At 44.3% G+C, this 15,432-nt stretch overlaps 1 protein-coding gene across 1 annotated transcript in view; it reads left to right on the top strand.

Annotated features, from left to right (window-relative positions):
- Positions 1–1,134: 1,134 nt before the first annotated feature.
- The window catches only part of LOC132574045 (glypican-5-like), a 704,341-nt gene continuing 690,043 nt past the window's right edge, over positions 1,135–15,432 (top strand). Inside the window, exon 1 of the mRNA XM_060242150.1 lies at positions 1,135–1,318. Coding sequence (XP_060098133.1) covers positions 1,135–1,318 — 184 coding nt within the window. The remainder of the gene's footprint in view (positions 1,319–15,432) is intronic.

Below are 15,432 nucleotides of genomic sequence, written 5' to 3'. Positions count from 1 at the left end.
AGCCACAGTTAACATTCTGCTTTACCAAGCTATGACTGAAGAGAGTGGAAGGAGTTGAACCTTGGCTCAGATTATGGAGTTATATGTTTAATATATGTAAGGCTGATTTTTGTGTGTGTGTGCATGTCCCGGCAGAACCGCAGCTGTATGACTGGCACTAATTCATGTGGAGCTTCCCCATCCCTGTATCTGTGTATTAGGGAAAAGCTGAACCTGCCGTGTTTGTCTCAGGCAGATCTCACGATTTCTGGCAGAAAAAGTGCTAGTCTGTGTGTGTGTGACACACGCACAATATACATACCGAAAGTATACATATGCAATGGAATTGGATGTGTGTTTTAACTTGTTCCAGAACTACAACATCATACGAGTATATGGCAGTCTGGGGACGGATTCACACACATTTGCCCAACTTTAGGCTCCTATTCTCCCCCCAAGAGATTAGATCGACAACCTTCCCTGGCACGTGGAAAGCAAAATGCTGCTAGCTCGCGTACGGTTTGCTGTGGGAGCGCGTCCCCTGCGGCAGGAAGGGCCCCGTTTCACCGGCCAGGCTGGTGGGGAGGTTGGCGCGCTGTACCTGCTTCTCCCTCCCCGGGTGGTTGTAGCGGACGTGGCCCGCCACGACTTTGGCCGCTCTCTGCAGTGGCGGTGCGGCTTTGCAAGGAGACTCCCTCCAGATCCCTCCCGCCCCCCGCTGGAGAGTCTAATTATAGCGCAAGCCAATGAGCGGCGCGGCTGCCGCTCCCCTCCCAGGCCGGCCCGTGCGCCGCGGGCGACCACCTTCTTCCCTGCCCGCCTTGGCTGCAGCAGGGGAGCGCGAGAAGGGCCGGGCGGGACTGGGAGCTCGCGAGCGCCGCGGGAGTTGGGCCAGCTGACGCGCCCCGCTTCGGGCGTTCTCGGGCGCGACCCTCGAGGGCTGTCAGCGGCGTGAGAAGCCGGGCCGGCGCCGGGCTTGGCACGTTGCGGCGCGGGGCGGGCGGGGGGAGGCGCGAGGCTGCAGAGCTCCGGGAGGAGCGCAGCGCCCGCCGGGCCGCCCGCAAGTTTGTCGCTCGCAAGTTTTGCTGGCCGCTCGGTCGCCTGCGCGTGTCTTCGGCTTCCCGACTCGCTGCCCGGCCGGCGGGGCATGTGGATATGGCCGGAGACAAGAGCCTTGCTGCGATCTTGTGGCGGCGGCGCTTCGGGCTCCTGCTGCTGGCCACGGCGCTCTGCGGCGGGGGCTCGGCAGGCAAGAATCCCAGCTGCCACGAAGTGAGGACGGCCTTTCAGATCCGGCAGATCGGCCCGCTCAAACTGGTGCCCGATGTCCCCACCACCGGTCAGTACTCTCGCGCTGCTCCCCCTCCCTCCCCTTTCCCGCGAACCGCACCCCCGGCGGGGCGTCCACACCATCCGCTCGAGTCAGGGCAGGCGCGGGGGGACTGCGAGCGGCGGGATCGGAGAGAGGAGCTCGAAGGTCCCACGCCAATGCCCGGAGAGGCTGGCTGGCGGGCGCTCTTTTGCAGCCCTCCAGCGTCGGACAGATCCCCGCTTTTCACTCTCGAGGTGCCTTGTTTTTGCCTACCCGCTTTCGGACAGCAGTTGGGTAGTGCTGGTCTCTTGTTGTTGTCAGGTGACTGTTAACTGTAAAGCAAAAGAGCGGTTCGGGAAAGACAGAAGGGAAATGCAACGGGCTTGTAATTCAGTTCTTGTTAATAAAGTGCAGAGGTTGCCAGTAGATTCCTCTTGCGGAACAGATCTGTAGTTTCCCCGCAAACTCAAGTCGGATGAATAACAGCAGCAGCCTCTCCACCCCACCCTCCGGGTGCTTTCTAGGAAGTTGAGAATCTTTTCGCTCGTCTTTACTCTTGGGGCTGTCAGAAGGATTCTCTTGAGACCCCTTCCCCCGGGGTATTGAGCAAGGCACCAAGTTGGAGCGCTAGGCTAAGGCTAGTGAGTTCCAAGGGAAAGCAATCATTTCTGGTAACCTGCCTCAGAAATGCAAAGCCAAGTGATCTTTTGGTGCAAGCCTACTGAGTTCTTTGGAACCCTGCCAAGAAAGAATTTAACCCAGACCACTTTGTTGGGAGACTCATGTAAAGTGGAAAAAATTTTATAGCATCGGTTTTAACTAGGTCACAGGTGGACCACAATAAAGCACATTTTGCAGAGAAGTCAAAAGGAAACTTTTTCTTATAATTAAAAGTAGCAGCTTTTCCTTTCAGTACAGTTGACTGTATGTATATATCAAATGTAGCTCTTGCACCTTTTACTGACATTGGTATTACGTAATGTTCTGTTCATTTCAGCATATGCCTCTCTCTCTCTCTTAATTTTATTTTATGGTGAAACTGAATTCATGTTGTAACTGCAGTGGTCTCCCCTTCTTTCTTCCCCATGCCTGTTTCCTTGATGACAGATTTCAGATTTAGGGGCAGGAGCTCTTGTGCCCCATAGAGCACTGTGCATGCTGACGATTCTAAGCATGGGAACTGTTTTCTAAAGAAGGGCATCTTTTAATAATGAAAGACATTTTAATAATTGTATCAATAGTGACTCCTTAAATAATTGTATCATTTGATGAGCTTTTAATATAAAAAAAGTGGTGTGTCTCCAGAAAAGATCTGACAATATACTTCAGATGTGAGAAAGTAAACATGGGATGGATCTTCTGCTCTTACAAGAGGGATTTAAAAATTGTGTGAAAGATTATATAGCTAACAAGGTATCTGTGAGTATAGAAAGGTAGACTAGACAAGAAGCTCCCCACTTGCTTCTGTTGCAACAGGTAACATTCAGTTGAATTTAGCAACAAGTTTAAAGCAAGCAAACAAACTTTTTCTGTATTCTTTAATCAGAGAATTTAAGTAAACATGCATAGGCTGTGAGACTTAAAGTGCAATCCTAAACAAAGTTACATCCTTCTGTCCATTGACTGAAGTAGGTGTTGAAGGGTGTAACGCTGCTTAGGATTGCACATTTACTGTTAAATAAATCAAGATGGGTAGCCATGTTATTTTGTCTGTAGCAACAGAAAAGAGCAAGAGTCCAGTAGCACCTTAAAGCACCTCACTTCTTCAGATACAGTGAAAAGTAACTCATGAGAGCTCATATCCTGCCACAAATTTTGTTTGTCTTTAAAGTGCTACTGAACTCTTCCTTTTTTTCTACTGTCAAATAAGTCTACATAGGATTGGAACATTAGCAATATACCTGGTTTTCAGATGTTTATCACTCCCAGAACATTACTTATGATACAAGATTTGAGGCACAAAGTCCTGTCTCAGGTAATACATATGAGAGATTGCAGTCTACTGCAATTTGTTCTGCACTGGGGGAAGTTGGTCTAACCAGGAAAGATATAAATCTCACCTCCAAACAACTTCAAAACTTCCTTCATTCATAAGAGAAAGGACAGTGTAATGATTGTGAGGACCAGAGCTTTTTTTGTAGAAAAAGCCCAGCAGGAACTCATTTGCATATTAGGCCACACACCCCTGACATCACCATTGTTTCAAACAGGCTTTTTTTGTAGAAAAAAGCCCAGCAGAAGCTCATTTGCAAATTAGGCTGCACCCCCTGACACCAAGCCAGCCAGAACTGCGTTCCTGCTAAAAAAAAAAAGCCCTGGTGAGGACGGACTTGTGATTTTATGAACATTGTAATCTGAATTGAGTCCGTACCTAGAGAAAGGAAGATTAAAACTGGAATAAAGAAGAAGAAAAGTAAAGGTTAATGGAATTGCTGTGGTGATTAGTATTGCTTTGGTTTTATTTATGTTTTGAAGAATGGTATGAGTGCTTTATGCTGGAGTTCTGTGCAGTGGGGAATATTTGACCTCAAAATAGTTGTTGTTCAAAAAAGAAACCACTTGCTAAATGCCCCAGATAAGTGGAGGGAGGGGGAAATTGTGTTGTTCCTCACAGTGGTGTCACAAGCACTATCCAGTTGGCATTGGTGACACCAGGGCTTTTTTTGTAGAAAAAGATCAACCGGAACTCATTTGCATATTAGGCCACACCCCTGATGTCACCACTGTTTTACACATGGCTTTTTGTGTGGAAAAAGCCCAACAAAAACTCATTTGCATATTAGGCCACACACCCCTGATACCAAGCCAGCCGGAACTGTGTTCCTGAGCTTTCCTGCTAAAAAAAAAAGTCCTGGGTGACACTATTTATAACTGGCATCTCTCCAGGACTGTATTCAAGGCAGTTTACAATGTATTAAAATTACGACTGGTTAAAATTGTTAAAACACCAACCCCTTAAACATATGCATTCCAACTCAAAGCATCTCTCTTTTTGGGGGGTCTGAAAAATAGGAGGTGCCCAATAATACATCAGACTAGCAAGCCAGCATTAAACATTTACTTCACTGAAAAAAAGGTATAATAAAACAGGTATGGCAGCTCAAAACCAGCTGAAGGGCATCTAAGCATGGGAGGGAGTAAAAATCTCTTAATCTGGTGTGTAAAAGAATGTATCTGGGGTTGGCTGAGCCTTTGTAGGAGTAAAAGTTCCATGGTGCAGGCACTGTTCCTGAGGAGGTGTGGTCTCAAGTGAAGAGAAGATGAAGAAGATATTGGATTTATATCCCACCCTCCACTTCGAAGAGTCTCAGAGCAGCTCACAATCTCCTTTACCTTCCTCCCCCACAACAGACACCCTGTGAGGTGGGTGGGGCTGGAGAGGGCTCTCACAGCAGCTGCCCTTTCAAGGACAACGTCTGCCAGAGCTATGGCTGACCCAAGGCTATGCTAGCAGGTGCAAGTGGAGGAGTGGGGAATCAAACTCGGTTCTCCCAGATAAGAGTCCGCACACTTAACCACTACACCAAACTGGCTCTCCACTAGTTTCAGTAAATGGGGACACATAAAGCAGGATTTCCAAAGATTACCTCTCTGTGTGGCCAGGTTCATGTGAAAGAAGGCAGTCTTTCAGATTCTTGACATGCTTTATAGGGCTTTACAAGTCAGTGGCAACACTTTAAATTTGGCTTGAAAGCAAACTGGCAGCCAGTGTGGTGCTTCCAAAACCGATGAGATGTTCCCAAAGGGCGTTTTCGCACTTACCTTTTACTGGCGCAACCACCCTCCTCACGCCGGCGGATCTGCAGGGATTTCGCACCAGAAGCGCCGGCGCAGCCAAAAGAGCCGGCAACTTCCGTCGCGGAGCCAGCTCAAACGGAAACCGCCAAGAAGCAGGAAAACGTTTGAGCTGGCTCCGCGACGGAAGTTGCCGGCTCTTTTGGCTGCGCCGGCGCTTCTGGCGCGAAATCCCTGCAGATCCGCCGGCGTGAGGAGGGTGGTTGCGCCAGTAAAAGGTAAGTGCGAAAACGCCCAAAGAGATACAGCTGCAAACACTCTAGTTGCTGCATTTTGGACCAACTGAAGCTTCTGAACCATCTTCATAGGCACAAAGCACCTTGCAGCAGTGTGGGGTTTAGTAGTCTAAGGGTACACAGTCACAGCACTCCCTAGTGTGATGTGCATTGAGTGCTAGCCATGAGACAAACTCACTTTTCTTGGCAAAAAAAAATATTGAATTTTTAGAGCTCATAGAATTTAAATTACCCACAAAGCAGATGTCCTATCTGGGGGAAGACTGTTTGGATTCCATCACAATAAATGAGTGAGAGCTGCCCGTTTAATGTACAAGCCAACTATCATGTGAAAATGGCCCTTGGAATGATTAAACATTTAGATCACATCTGTGTGCTATATGTATTTGAAAGCACAGTAGCAAGGCTCAAAACTTGTGAAAGATATCCACTCTCATTTGTTTGGGTCACAAGTTAAGTACAGATTGCTCAAGGTCAGGAAGTAATTAAACAGCTAGACATGTTAGAGAAATATTAATTTTGGTTCTTGTGCTCTGAAGCATCTGTTGCGGGCTTTTGTCACAGAGTGAACAGTAGCTGAAGCAGACTTTTTGTCTCTCACAGCAATTTCTTAACTAAAACTCAGTGGAGCAGAGATTTAGTATGGTGATGATATGGAAATAGTGCCACTTGATGCAGTTTCAAGGAAGAGGCATCAAGAACTGGCAAAACTGCCATTTTGCTAGGCAAAGTTGTAAACAGGTGTGAGTTGATACTATAGTATGGTCACTGTCATTCCACCCTCTGCACTAGATGGCACCTTGGCTACTATGGTGCAGTGGCTGGACTTCTGGATTTAACTCAGATCCCTCCTTGGTCCTTGGGCAAGTTGTTACCTCTGAACCAAAGCTAAATGCTGTTCTGTGCTCCTTGGAGGAAGAGTGGGATTCAAGTGTAACACATAACTGAAGAAAAGTTGGGCCTTCTGAAGGAGGAAAAGGCTGGTGGTTGACCTCTCCCTCCCAAATTCTGCCCCAACCCTCCAGTTAGCAGAACACTTAACTATCTTAACTTAGTATTTCTTAAAACATATACAGTGCCATCCTAAGGAGGTCCTCTCAGAATCCTACTCACTGGAGCTCTTCCAGAAAAGTATGTGTAGGCTTGCCGCTTTAGAATAGTACACTTTTCCCCTTTGTTGATTGTGGACTAGATACAAGCGAGAGAGCCGTCTTGTCTGTGACATTTTCTGGTTTTCACTACCCCTTCTTGCAGGGTGTTATGCATTAACTACTAGTAGTTTTGCCTTCTATCTGACTCCAAGGTGAACCAGAACTACTAGAAGAAGGTGGTGATTTTGTCTTTGGTATTCTTTCAGTTTTCCTTGTGTTGTAGCTATACTCATTATGATGGAGCTTGACAGTGGTAGTCCAGCATAGTCTTAGGCTCTTGTAATTTTTTCAATTTTTATTCATGATGTCTAGTATAATGTATGTGATCCTAGAATAAAACTTTTATTGACCTGACCTAGGCTGTGAGTTTGGGGAGGCGGGAGGACAGCTGCCTATCAAAATGACACGGTTTGTTGTTCCATTTTTTGTATGATAGTATATATATTGTGAAAGTCTTTAGTTGTGTTAATAAGGCTCTGCAGTGTTTTGGTTTTTATATTTTTGGAGTGGGTTGCAATGTGCAAAAAGTTGTTGGTTGCTACTTAAACAAAAAGTATAAATTGAAGAAAGAACATCAATTGGAAGGGATGATTCTGGGAAGGTTTGCAAAGACTGGCAGGGGGCTGCTGGACTTTGGAAGGGACAAGTAGAAAGAAAGGTGTCTTGAGGCTAAGGAGTCAATGATGGATTGCATCTTTTATTTTAGAAAGCAGCTAAAAAAGATGAGGCTTGGAGTGAATCTGACTGTGCTTGAAATGGATGCAAGTTCTCACTTGCCTGTGGCCCTCTAACAGAGCAGATGGTAAGAATGGTTGGCAACTGGACTTAGAGGAAGAGGCCAGAGTTAAATCTGCCTACTTCCCTCCAGACAGTTTACTTGAGGTTATTGTGTGGCATTTGGTACCCAGGAATGGAAGTGCAGTGGCTCTGAAGCTGGCAGATAGCTCAAAGCCAGAATTGGCAGAGGCTTATGTGGATTACATCAAAGCTTTTTGCAGGGACTGGGGTCTGCAGGGGGAGCATCTAGCAAGGGTGCCAAATATCATTCAGTGGACGGGTCTTAGCATCAAGTGGGAAAAATGGATGCTTAGGATGCTAGAGGTGGTCTTCTGGGAATACAGAGTGGGTAGAGGGAACATTCCACTACTGAGGGACAAGGTAGCAGCAACAGTGTGAGAACTGGGCAGCTTTCAATCCCATACGGGGGGCCAAGATTTCCCTCGACAGACAATGCATCCCAGCAATGGCTGCAATGGAGGAAGAACACCGAACGACAGAGGTGGTCTTGGGAGACTGAGTACATAATAAAGACTGAAACATTTTTCTGAATGGAAAAGAGTGGTTGCAGAGTTCCTTTCCAGGAAGGACACAGACTCTTGAAAGGATCTACCCCTATGTGTGATAAAGTTCTGAATGACTTGCATGCATGTTTTCTAATGTGTACTCTGTAACTTTCAACTTTCTTGTAACAGAATTGTTTGGATTCTGCTATGGAACAGTCTTCTGTAAAAGAGTGTTCCTCCACTAGAATCTTGGGTGGGGGAGATGTGTAGAAATGCCTTGCCTCCTGGAGAGGTGGCAAGCTGGCTTTAAAAGGTTCTGTATCTGAGCTCAGAGGCAAGCAGGAAAGGGGGGAGGAATTTGGCCTCTGACATTACAGCAGCATCTAGGCTACCTCTTAAGAGATGCTAATTGAACTACTTGAAGAAACAATGGGCATCCTTCTCCTCCATGCAGGAAACAGAGTGGGGAGGGCATTGGACTAGAGCAGCCCCAGAGACCATCTCCAGGAATGAGCTGGAGATTTCCCAGAACGCATGAGGGTTTCGTAGAATGCCTCCCAGAAAAGAGGCTTCCTGGGGACAACAGAAAAAGAAGCCTAAATCTGAGTGGGCCAGCTAACAAGGGGTGGAGAGTGATGTAAAGTGGGTGAAGTCAGAGAAATAACAAAAGTGCTTGCTCTGAAGAGTATGGGGGCCTCTTCTCTCTTGGAGCTGGGACTGGAAGACAACAGACTGCTACTCTCCAGCCAGTAGCCAGCAGCCATATTTGACCATGTGGCTGGGCCTGGCTGAAGCTATGAGGTATCATTAGAAGATTGTGTAACTTACTAAGCTTAGATGTGCCTGCTCTGCTTAAACATCTGGTAGGGCAAGTTTTTAAATCAGCGACAGAAGGATGCATTTCAAACCAATTTTTATTTGATCTTCTGGTTGCTGATCATGTGCTGTGCTAGAATTATGGTTGTAACTTTTCACTTTTTTAAAATAAACCTTTTAGTATTTTGAAGGCTGGTATTTTGAAGGCTACCACATAATTCCCCAACCACCTTAGACCACGCTATTGTAAGCAGGGAGTCCTGGGAAGGGAGAAGGCATGCAGTTGACAAGGGTGCCAGTCCTCCAGGGGTCTCCCAAAAGAGGACTTTGGTCTCTGTGATAACCAAGTGCTAGGTTGCAGAGGACCTCGAGGCCAGGCCTCAGAACTGGAAAAGGGGGTTGATAGTCCTGTTCCTCTCAGTCAGGAACCCCTAAATTGAGCAGGTGGTGGCAATATGTCCTAGTGGCAGGAAGAAGAATAGCTTCCTCTAGGAGTTGGCAACCCAAGAGGGTTGGGCCAAATTGGGCCAGTTCTGTCACATAAGGTAAAAGGATCCCACTCGTTCATTTAAAATTTGGGATGACTTTCTGGTCCATGCTTGTGAAAATGAGATAACTCCAGGTTAGCTAAACCTGAAAGCAGGGCTTTTTTTTTTTTTTGGTAGCAGAAACTCCTTTGCATATTAGGCCACACAACCCTGATGGGTCCAATCCTCCAAGAGCTTACAGGGCTCGTCTTACAGGACCTACTGTAAGCTCTTGGAGGATGGGCTACATCAGAGATGTGTGGCCTAATATGCAAAGGAGTTCCTGCTACAAAAAAAAGCCCTGCTTGATAGTATTGATGATTGCTGTGTAAATACATTGGACATTGCTTTACCATTCTATTTTCTATGGGCAAATAACCACCAGAGTCAAATCCCAGATGCACCTATCACATCTTAATGGTGTTGTGCAGTTTTTTCTTCCATCACTTCATGCTGTCCTTTTTATTTGTAACTTGCTAGACTTGGAGAGCGGCTTCATACCCTAATATTTTGTATTGGGGAGCGGCTTCATACCCTAATAGTAACCGTGCAGGCTATTAGTAATACTTGACTCAAATCACTCTGAGGGCTGCTTCCCTGATTTTATTGAGAGAATCACAGCACTACATTATACACAGGGAAAATATTATTTTAAATTACAGTTTTAATTCAGTATTTTCTCCTGGCCCACATTCTCTGCTAACCCCTTTTCTTTTTCTCTGCTTCATACCACACACACTCATCACCATATTGCATGTTCCTTCTTCAAGCCCCATTCCCCCCCTTAATTCTGTCTCTCTCATTTATGACTCCTTTTATTCTTAATTCAATCCCATATACTCCATATCACATTTTCTTCAATAGCAGCAACATATACTCTCTGACCAAGTCACATATTGAAGCAAGCCATGCAACAAATAAACAAACAAGCCGAGCCTGGTGCTAATAGTATGTTGTACTTCTGATTCCAGGGAGAGGCATTGACAGAGGTATTGGCGGAGGCAAACATCTCAGCACCAGTTTTGATGGGCTTAGATGCTACTTTAAGCATGTGTGCATGTATATGTGTGTACTCATAATGTACTTGTTCTAGAAAATCTAATCCCTCCCCCTACAAATATCGAGGGAGAGGTGCATAAACTATGGGTATCTGAAGAGTTGAGCACCTGGGCTGCAGTCACACTAGAGGCTTGGCGTGATCTGGCTGCACATCTAATAACACCATTTTATTTTGTAATGGAAGTTTTGATCAGATATCCCACCCTGAACTGGCCTCACCATGTACTCTCATCACAGCCAGTAATTCAGATTGCTGTGGCATTCTTTAATGAATCAGGTTTAAAAATCATACTGTGTGATTCTAAAAACAAAACCTGTGTAATGGTCTTTATTGAGATCAGTCATTCAAAGTAACACAAAACAGCCTTCAGGCTGGATGTTAAAAGGAGGTCAAGTTCAAAAGCTTGCATGCTGTTCTGTGTTATTTTGGTTTTGTGCCCCCCTTTGAACTAATGAAACTACCTGTGACCTTTGTGTGGTTCTCTGATCTTGTCAGATCTTGGAAGCTAAGCAGAGTCAGCCCTGGTTAGTACTTGGATGGGAGACTACAAAGAAGGTGGGTTGATTTGCAGAGACAGGCAGTGGCAACCCACCTCTGAACATCTCTTGCCTTGAAAACCCTACAGGGGCATCATAAATTGACTGTGACTTGATAGCACTTTACTCCACAGTTGCTCTGAGCCTATTCTCTTTATTTGACAGCATATTTGGTTAAGTCCTATTTAATTGTTGTTCATCTGTTAGCCTAGATCCCTGCCCTCAGGTAAATGTAATAAGTGTGAGGATGAATGTGAGCTGTGTAACAGAGCTGGTTTCTTCTCTCAGATAGAATGAGTTCACTGAGTCCATCTTTTTGCTTGGAAACTCCCTGATGGAACATGATCTACTTCGGCTTTCTGTATTTTAATATTTAAAATATGGCATTGATTTAAAGTACTAGCTCAAACCATTCAAAGGAGAAAATCAAATATATATACATCCCAGATTTTTGGATCTAAGAGCTGAATTAATCTCTCCATTATTTAATCAGAACTTTATCTCTTCAGAAACAAAATCATCCTGGTTCCTCAGAGATAAAGATAAACAAACTACTTTGTGTGTGACAAAATTTCTGCTAGTTGTTGTTAAGTTTCATGATAACTTTCAAAGTAACTTTTAGGCTCTCCTTTTGTGGGATCAAGGTTTGCTGTTATGACTCTGGCCATGAAAACAATAATTAAGATGTGAGTAAGTATCTCCTTTGAATGGTTTGAGCTAGTACTTTAAATATATATATATTTGTATATATTCATATTCCATTTAATCAATTTCATTGTTGCCACAATTACAGAGTCTATCTGAATATGGAATTCCATTGAATCTTCTTAACATCCCTGAAGGTAGGTCATTCAGGCGTGCAGGCATGAATGCCCTTCTATACTTTTGAAGAGTTAGCTTAGATATATAGTTTGGCATTTTTGTTGGAGGGAGAATGCCTGCTGAGAAAGATGAATACACTCTGTGGGCTCTAATCAATGTACTCTCCTAATCAGAGTCCTTCAGACATCTTCTAGTGAGCTGGGTCAATTCTTGTCTACTCATGGTTTCTGTCACATAATGGGTAATGCCCAGACATGATAATTTATGATCAAGTAAACTGTCCCAATCACTTGTGTGATGGTCCAACTTGACTAGTCCAGAGAGGCTTGATTCTGGCTTTGGTTTTAGGATCCAAACTTTCAGACTGTATGCTCTGTCACAGGCCTTTGCTTCAAAGGACATTTCCCAAATTTTGGCTCTCAGAGCTATCCCAGACAAACATTAATGAATTCTCAAAATATTGCATAGGAATCTTAATAGTGGGCTATTACTGCTCTGATCGAAGCCCCAGCAGCATATAGCATCTGCCCAGCAACTCTAGCTTTAAATACTTTAACTGCTGCAGGAACATACTGGCTATCAGAGGAGTAATAAAATCTTGAGGTGGCCTTCCCAATATTCATAGCAACTCTTACAACACAGTTCAGTTGCACCTTCCAAGAAAGGTTTGCTTTAAAAATAATTCCTAAATATTTGAAATATTCTACTTGCTCCATAGATTGCGCTGCTACTGACCACTTGTATTTCTTTATCTTATGAAGGAGATAGTTTTTAAAACCTTGTTTTGCAAAATGAATACCCCTACTTTCTGTCCTCATAAGGACCACCAAGGTGGCTAACACATTCAAATACATAATAAACAACATTTAAAAACCATTAACCCATCCTCCGTAAACCAGTCATGGCTGTATTGCCTTAACTGTTGTTTTCTTTAGCCAAGTGACCAGATTCCTGCTTCCAAAATCTTGGAATTTTAAAGTGGTCATGGCTTTCTATAACTTCTGAACCATTCTGTGCAAAAGCACACTTCCTTACTTGATTCCTGTGTTGAGGAGTTCCCCATTCTCGGCTTGGAGTATAATGTGACTGTGCTGGTCATCTGAGGATGGTTATATTCGTAATGTAGAATTAATGTGTACAAAACATCTCTCACAATCTTTCCAAGCTGTGTGCTGCTTCCTTGCCTGCTGGATGTGGCAGGCACTACTAGTTCCTTCTAGTTTCTCTTTTTCCCTGAAATGTACTCATGAAATTAAAAGGCCCTGCATATTTCTCCAGGAGCTTGATAAGAATGGACCCACTGACTAAGGTTTTATATTCTGCACAAACTACAGTGAGAACATTACTCTGAATTATGTCAGGGTTTTAAAAATCATGAGAGGTTTTTCTTGTGGTTATAAAAATAAAAGCATTCGTAGAACATTATTGAAAAAGTGTTGCCCATTTGTTGTCTGTTCCACAGGGTTGCTTTAAGTGCTGCAGACAAAATAGTGGAAAAGGAAGCTTGTGTTCTGAAAGCAAAAATGCAGTAAATGTTAAACCTGACTTGAACTGCTCACTCTGTTCTGTTTCTGAATTACATCTTCCCCACCATTCCTCAAGAAACTCATGGTGGCAAAAATGGTTTGCCCCCTCCTCCATTTTATTCTCACAATAACCATGTGAGATAGTTTATGCTGAGAGACAGCAAGTCTGATTCCTGGTCACCAAGTGAACTGCATGACTAAGTAAAGTTTTAAACCCAGATCTTCCTAATCTTGATACTCTGACCATCACCCCCTCCCTCTCTTAATACCTCCCCATATGGTGGATATAACTATGCCTAGGGCTGCCTTGCACAGAAGTAATTGATATTCAAGTATTAAAAGTTCAAACCATTATGACAACTATTATATTCTGTAAAATATATACTTGAATTTAGACTTCGGTTCACCAATCACTACTCTTGGTGAAATGTAATGTTTATGTGTACACTGATGCCCAATACTATAAAGATTTAATTTACCAATGGTTTCTGGCTACTGAAAGGGAGCATTTCTGTATCCTTGTTCAGAATGTAGTTCATCAGCTCTCTATGGGATACAAGCACTAAACAGTGAAGAGGTCTTTCTGACGCCTCTTGTTTTCTAGTTTGATTCAACCTAGTGCCTTGGAAAATAATAAATAGCTACACATGTGAAAAGCTAATATGCTCTTAAACTTTGGCTGACATGTCCTTTAATTAAGGATAGGAAGAAGCATACAAAAGGTGATATTGATCCTCACTGTGCATTAATTGTTTTCAGTTGTGTCCGATCCCATGCTCTTAATACATCTCATCAAGCAGCAGTCTGTTTTATCTTGCTCTCATGCATTTGGGAAAGGTTTAGTTAATAAGTTCTTAATTTGACTAATGGCTTGGTGGTGGTGGTAGCATGTTTTCTGGTCATGGAGTATATATGAGCTTCATATTGATTGACTCAACATTAAGAAGCCATAGAAAGCTCTTTTCTGTTTGCTGCCTGTTTTATGGACAAAGGAAAAAAACAACAACCCACTGATGGGTTCCAATTGATTGATAAATTGTGCATTTAAATATGGACACATGTAATTTCCCCCATTGGTGCTAAAGCAGTTGTGATGGGCAGCTTTTGGATGGAAAGATATCTAGAGGTGAAAAAACTAAGTAGCCCTTCCCCCTTCATTGATCCTACATGCCTCAATATACTTCCATGTGCTGCTTCTAGCTTTAAACAGTAAAAGGTTGAGACTTGTACCTGTCTGCTTCTTGATATCTAATTTGTCCCTTAGTGTAATTGTACTAGTTCCCTGTTTGCTTCCAGATTCAAAGTGCAGGGTTTTATCTTTAAAATTCCCTCGTGGTCTTCAGTCTTCAAACTTATCAAACTGCATCTCCCAGTACATTCCCATGTACCACTTTTCAAAGCACATGCTTCTTTTGGTGCCCGTTCTTAAGACTTCTTGTACCACAACAGCTGAGCTATGGCTTTCTCTGTGGTAGACTTGGTCTTCTAGAGTCATCCATCAGCTTGGGAACAGAAGGCACTTCCCCTGACTTACAGGAAGGCATGCAAAAAAGTTATATTTCAGAGGAAGAGGAACTTCCCTAGCAGATTGTGTGTGTGTGTTTTTTTAAATCTAGGTTTTGGTCTTTTAATTGACTTTTGTGCTTTGTGTTCTTCAACTTGTAAAAGTTCTGGGAGGTGGGGCACAGAGCAGAAATGACTTTCTGTGACACATCATCACTTCTGGGTGAAAACCCAGAAATAACATCATTTCATCAGGCAACACTCTGAACCTTGTTCCAAACCATTACATCATGGTATTACCATCGAAGGTCATCAGAAGCTGTCTCAGTGGGCCTGGACCAGCAGAAGCTGTCTTAGCAGGCCTGAATCATTCAGAGTACAGCTGGGATGCACTTCATCCCCACACCAAGTTCTGGAACCATCCCCAAGGTCCTGGACTCACCTACCAGCAGTGAGGGATGAAGCAGGTGCAGTCATGGAAAACTGGCCAGGAGGCAGCACCATGGTAGCTGGACCAGGAATGCTGGATAGCAGCAGTCTCTGGCATCACAGCAGTAGCACTACTGAGGAAAAAGCCCCAGTTGGATTCCTGCCTCCTCTGCAACAAGTGGCATTGACCTCCCAACCTGTCTAGGGACCAGCTGGCTGCCTGGGGCAGTGGCAGATGGGCCAGGGCAACATGGGGGATGGTGTTTGGAAGGGAGGGCTCAGAGGATTCAGTGGTCAATGGGAAGGCAGTACCAGAGAGTGATGCGTTGGCTGTCCAATGGCTGTATGGGCCTGAGAGATCGCATGACCTGGGATAGGTGGGGTGGGGAAGATGGAACTTAGTGGAGAATTAAAGGAGGTTCCTGGGAATAGGTTGGACGGAAGTAGTAGCTGGTGA

The sequence above is a fragment of the Heteronotia binoei genome, chromosome 6 (assembly GCF_032191835.1).
Source record: "Heteronotia binoei isolate CCM8104 ecotype False Entrance Well chromosome 6, APGP_CSIRO_Hbin_v1, whole genome shotgun sequence".
In the NCBI taxonomy this organism is placed as follows: Eukaryota; Metazoa; Chordata; class Lepidosauria; order Squamata; family Gekkonidae; genus Heteronotia; species Heteronotia binoei.
Note: the sequence above shows the minus strand (reverse complement) of the source record. Positions and strands in the feature narration are given on the sequence as shown.